Below are 6133 nucleotides of genomic sequence, written 5' to 3' on the forward strand. Positions count from 1 at the left end.
TAAGTGCACAAGGGACGAGGAATGACCTCAGCGTTTCCTAAAATCGTAATTTCATTGGCCACTTAGACAAACTCTGATCTTTTTAGAATCTCAGATGAGCACGCCTCCTTCACAAGTCTGGATGGCAAAATGACAGTCACCCCACTTGGCAAAGCAAGGTGGCCGTTTGCGGGGTGCCGTCACCACCGAGACGAAGCCCCAGCATTTGGAAATGGCATTAAGAGTGAAGAATTTAGCCTCATCAGGCTCCAGGAGCTACGACCTTCAGAAGGAGGTCATGGGGTAGGTGACCACCCAGAGGACTTGGGAGGTGAGCCTCCACCGGGGTTTAAACAGCGACAGCCCGCAGAGACCCACGTGGGGCGAGGTGCCGCGTGTGCACTGAGATTCTGGGGGACCCCTCCCTGCGTGCCCCTCCTGGGCCCTCCCATGCAGCACCTAGTCTGGGGGGTTCCCTAGCCCTGGGGCCGAGCACTATTTTTAACATGACCCAAGGCCTTGGGACCGGAAGGTGGCCTGAAAGTTTACCTGACAAGTGTCCACGTGCATGTGTGCACATGTGTTTGTGTGCGCGTTGTATGCGTGCATGTGTGTGTGTGCATGTGAGTGTATGTGCGCACATGGGTGTGTACATGTGAGAACTGCCACTCTGAAGCAGAGAAAATGCACTTCCATTAAGAATCCAGAAAAGGCCAAAACTGGTTTAGCTCAGTGGATAGAGCGTCGGCCTGCGGACTGAAAGGTCCCAGGTTCGATTCCGGTCAAGGGCATGTACCTGGGTTGCGGGCACATCCCCAGTAGGAGGTGTGCAGGAGGCAGCTGATCGGTGTTTCTCTCTCATCGATGTTTCTAGCTCTCTATCTCTCTCCCTTCCTCTCTGTAAAAAATCAATAAAATATATTTTTTTAAAAAAGAATCCAGAAAAGGCTCACAACTCTGCTGACCGTACATCCCTCGCCTGAATGAGGGAGTGGGCCTCTGTGGTGGCCCGTGTGGGTGAGGTGTGTGGAGCAGCCGTCCAGGTGAATGCTCACCCCTTAGCCCATCTTCAGCGGATGTGCCCCTAGTTCTCAGGTGACCTTTGGGGGCTGCTCCCTCCTGAATCCGCACACACGACCCTCTTTGCAGGGCATCTGTAGAGATGTGCCCTGCATGACTGGCCATGCGTGGACGGTCAGTCATGGGTGATCTGCTTGACCGAGACTTCTCTGGGCTGAACTGTCCTGCTCATTGCCCTAAAGTGGCCAACACTGTCTAGATGAAGATCAATGTTTAAAAACCTTTTTTTAGATTTAATGTCTATGTTCATGTTCTATAGCAAACACCTGGTACTCGCCGTCCTGTTCAAGGGGTTTTACGCTTGTGTCTGCCAGGCCCTGGGGCCACCGAGGTACCCCCTGGAGTTTAACTGGCCCCAGGCTGTGAGCCCACAGGGAGCAACCTGAGGAGGAGCCACTACCGAGCCCCAACGTCAAAATACCAAAGGCTGAGTGGCTTCGACAAACACACTTCTCAAAGTCTGGCGGCTGGGACGTCCAAGATCAAGGTGCCAGCAGATCAGTGTCAGCTGAGAGCCCCCTTCTTAGGCCATAAGACGACTTCTCTCTTTTTTTAATCCTCACCCGAAGGCATGATAGAGGAAGAGAGAGAAACACTGATGTGAGTGAGAAACATTAATCAGTTGCCTTGGTTGCTTTCTCTGTGTGCCCCAACCGGGGATCAAACCTGCAACCCAGGGACGTGCCCTGACTGGGAATCACTCCAGCAACCGTTGGTGCACAGGACGATGCTCACCCATGGAGCCGTAAGGATACTAATTCCATTCACGAGGCCCCAACCTCATGACATCACCTCCCAAAGGCCCCCCTCCCACCGCCATCTCATGGGGGTGAAGTGCCAACATGTGAACTTGGAGGTACAGACATTCAGTCTGCAGCAGCATGTCTGAGGCTGGCTCACCCCACCCCCCAGAACGGGTCTCAGGTAAGACCCCCATCTGGGGAGCCAGCCCTGAGATGAACCTTACTATTTGTCATCTTCAAGGTTGTCCATTTTTACCTTTAAAAGTGCCAGTGACCTTTCCCCACGAGACCCACTTCTTCGGTTCCTCTGAGCCACTGAAAGTTTGGTGGTAACTTCTGGTCGTTTCTAGGGGTGGTGGTGGTGGGGGGGGGTTGAAGGTTAAAAGACAGGCTGTTGGGAGGAGCGGGGGGCCCAGGTGCAGACAGTGGCACCTCTGGTGGTGGATCGTGTCAGTGTTCACTCTCAGGCCACGTGGACGGGCTGCCACAGCAGCTCCTGGGAGCAGACAGCTGCGTGTGACTGTCAGTCACACATGACAGGCAAGTTCAGGAGCAAGCCAGGGCTGGGGAGGGTTGGGGAGGGCTTTCTACACCGGGACGCTGCCAGCTTGAAGTTTCTTGCCAGCAGCTCTGCCCAGGGGCTGCTGGCTCGGGTGAAAAACACCTCCAGGCAGGGGGACTGTGTGCCAGGCCTGCGGGCCTCCAGCCTGTCCCGCAGCCTCCCGTCCTGCCGGGGATGGCATGGGTTCCCAGCCACAGGGCCTGCGGTCTGACACCACAGGGAGTGAGGCAGGGACGGGTTCCATCACCGGCTCCCATCACCTTAGTTCTCCCCCTCTAAAAGCCACCCTGGCTCGGTCCCCGCTATCCTCTGTGGCCTGTAATGTGCTACGGCGCCTCTGGGCGGGGCACTGTGTTCTCCACCCCACTCCACACACAATCAGATGCGCCACATTTGGTGTATGGGATGACCTCCAACCAGCCAGGGCTCTGCAGGCAATCGATTCCACAAAGAGTTCACCGATGGGTCTCAGCGGAGGACTGACAGGCACTGAGTGGCCTGGGAGAGGCTGGACAGAGCCTTCCGAGACTTAACGCGCTTCCTCTGTGCCTAGGCATTTACCTAGGCGCTAAACACCTAACAGCTCACTTAATTCTCGCCATCATTCCGGGTTTGGCACATTATTTCCCCGCTCTGAGGCTTTAAAGGTTACATACCTGAGGCGTGCCCAGGCCGCTGTAAGCTGGGGCTTGGCTTAGGGACTGCATTCCTGATCACGCGACCTGCTGCCTTAGCATGCAGGACTGTCTGGGGAGTGGTTCAATTTGCATAAGAAACCAGGAAGAAGGAAGCAGAGGTGACAACTCCAACTCTTGCTCTCTAAAACAGAGAGCCAGGGAAATCAAATAGGATGACACTGAAACTCGGGGGTGGGCGGTGTGGGACGCGCGGGGCAGGGGCTTATGGGAAAGGCTGTACATAGGAAGCACATTTCTACCACTACCCAAGTACCAGCCAAACACAAAACCACCATTCAATTGACAATCCTTTATTATGCAACTTGAGTAAGTCCAAAATCAGTCTGTGTAGACGGGTGAAAACTACGCTGAAGTAACAAAGTACAGTTTCACTTGGCAAAGGGCCACACATGGGCACAGAAACTCACTAGAAAGTAAGATCCACTCAATGTCATGGCAAGGAAATCAGCGGTGAGGCCTCCACCAGCCTGGGTGCCTCTGTTAGCAACACAGGTAAGACACTCCCACCCTCTGATCTGCCAGCTCACTCATAAAAATTGACCATGAATTCTTCAATGAAAAAGTCAGTCAAATATTAGTTCTCTCTCACAAGCAATAAAATCACAAAATCAGGTAAGATTTGAAATTTAGGGCAAGCTAGTATAATTCCTGCTTTTAATGTGTACATATTTTAGATTTGGTAATCTTTTCCACATAGAGCCAGACAGGCTCACAGAAGAATTTCAAATAAAAAAGCTGTTAATTCATGCGCTTTATAACTTCAGAAAAATCTTCAATTGTCTAGACTTCCGAGCTGCTGATGACACTAAATTCCAGGCCTCGTTTGTTGAGTCTGTCAATCAACTTTGTTTTGGCGAAAGCGGCTCCGGGTGTGAAGACGCCACCCCTGGAAGACAATAACGAGACCACAGTGAGCCAAGCAGGCTCGGCCCTCCCTCTGCTGGAGCGGAGTGACTTGCCGAGGACTAGCTATCAAATCCCTGCACAGCTCACGGAAACCTGATTCTTTTGATGCTGTTCTGGGCTCGTTTGGGTTCATTCCTAAAACCAGCCAATGAGCAAGCAGCTAGTACTCAGGGGGAAGCTGGTGCCCAGTCCAGCGACTAGTGCGACTGTCCCCCAACACAGTGTGCGCGGGGCACACTGAGGGCCACCCACAGGGGAACCACCCGCTTAGAGGCAGCCCTCTGACCAGGAGGATAAATAAAGACCTGAGTGGAATAAATGTAGGTAATCAATGATTAATAAAGCATAAAGAGGACTGAAACCGAATGAAAAAATGTTTCTTGAAATGTAAATGCTAAATATATTCAAAGGGTATACAACTATTTGAAAAAATTTAATTAGGTTTCATTCTATATAATTTTTCTGTTTATGACTTAACATAACAGGTTTCAGGTCTCTTATTTACTCTGAGCCTGAGGGCCTATGTTCCTTTGTGAAGCTGGCCTACTTTTTGGTAACAGCTAAATGCTCCAGTAGACAGTCCCGTGATAATCATCTCACCAGGACACCAGGACGCCAGGAATCAATCACGCTGGTGTCAGTGCTCTCAGGGAACTGAAGTCACCTTAATCGGCCCTCACACATCTGTCTCCTCTCCATTACCTCTGCATTGTTTCCAGAGGTCCATAGGGATTTTCCTTCTCACAAGTTTAATTTACCTCTAGCTCTGTATCAAAGGAACTGTAAACACTTATGTGCAGACCCAATGCCTGAAAATCAAATCAAAATAAGCTAAAACATAACATGAAAGAGCGACCCTCAAATTAGAAGAAAACCAGACTTACACGCTAGGAAGATTAGAGACATCATTTAGAAGGGTCATGGCTGCCTGGACCATGGCTATGGGGGTAGCTATATAGCCAGCCTCTGCAGAAAACAGTTGAACAAAGAAAAGGTTGTCATAAAATATGCATTCAAAACGCCCGAAAATCAAATAGGAGGTTTTAGATCTAACTCTAGGTATACAGAATTATCTCAATAAACACTTTGTTCACCCAATAACAAAAATAATAACTAATATTTACATAGTACCCAACGAAGTATTAGGAACTGTATTAAGTGCTTTAAATTTACCAAACTCATTTGATTCTCCTCGGCAATAGTGCCAAGGTGAGCTCTATTTTTGTCCCCATTTTACAGATGAGGAAACTGAGGCACAGACAGGTTAAGTGACTAGTCCAAACTCACAAAGACAGGCAGTGGCTGAGCCAGAATTGCACTCAGGTAGCTCTTACCCCTACATTGCACTGCCTCTGGATAATAATCAAAGCCAATGATCCTAGGATTTCTTGTTTCTCTATGAATGCACTACACTTCACTTAAAAAAGGACTCAATTTCTTAAAAAACAAACCCCGAGTAACTTAAGGGAAGTCTCACTTCAAGAAGAAGTCACTGTACACAGCTGGGGTGTTAGTGTTTACACACCTGTCAGGTAATAAAAACACAGTCAACTTATCTCAGTGACCCAGACGGGAATCTGAAAAAAGGGCAAGATACAAAGACATCTTTCCTTCTTGCTTGATTAAAACTGCAAAACGAGCCTCTTGTAACCTATCGGGGATGACAGTAACTAGACTTACAATTATACTATGATTCATAAGTGGGACTATCTGTATAGTTATCTAAAATTTACAGGAAAAGTTCTAGAACTGTTTTGGATGATACTTACTTTTAACAACCTTACAAAAGTTTTTACCCTCCCCAGAAAAATGCACATGTATACACCCATTTTATAAACAATATCAGGGTAATTACAAAGTCCAAAGAAGCCTTGGACCAAACAGATATCAACCAGCCCCTTCTCTTTTTAATATTAAAACCTGCCATGCAGATTACTGAATCATCTTGAAAAAGAAAAACAGACGGGGAGATACACTAATAAAACTGGAGAGGAACCAAGATGGTGGCATAGGTAAACACCGGAGAATGCTTCCTCGCACAACCACTTCAAAAATACAACTAAAAGATGGAACGGACATCACCCAGAACCACAGGAAAGCTGGCTGAGGGGAAATTCTTCAACTAGAAGGAAAGAGAACAGCATACCGAGACTCAGAGGAGGCGC

At 48.9% G+C, this 6133-nt stretch overlaps 1 protein-coding gene across 1 annotated transcript in view; it reads right to left on the bottom strand.

The window, feature by feature from the left end:
• Positions 1 to 3331: 3331 nt before the first annotated feature.
• Positions 3332 to 6133, bottom strand: part of SCCPDH (saccharopine dehydrogenase (putative)) — a 19822-nt gene continuing 17020 nt past the window's right edge. Inside the window, exons 10-11 of the mRNA XM_006756050.2 lie at positions 4853 to 4934; positions 3332 to 3948 (exon numbers count right to left, since the gene is read on the bottom strand). Of these exons, the coding sequence (XP_006756113.1) occupies positions 3843 to 3948; positions 4853 to 4934 (188 nt within the window). The 3' untranslated portion in view covers positions 3332 to 3842. The remainder of the gene's footprint in view (positions 3949 to 4852; positions 4935 to 6133) is intronic.

Source organism: Myotis davidii, unplaced genomic scaffold (genome assembly GCF_000327345.1).
Source record: "Myotis davidii unplaced genomic scaffold, ASM32734v1 scaffold333, whole genome shotgun sequence".
Classification (NCBI taxonomy): domain Eukaryota; kingdom Metazoa; phylum Chordata; class Mammalia; order Chiroptera; family Vespertilionidae; genus Myotis; species Myotis davidii.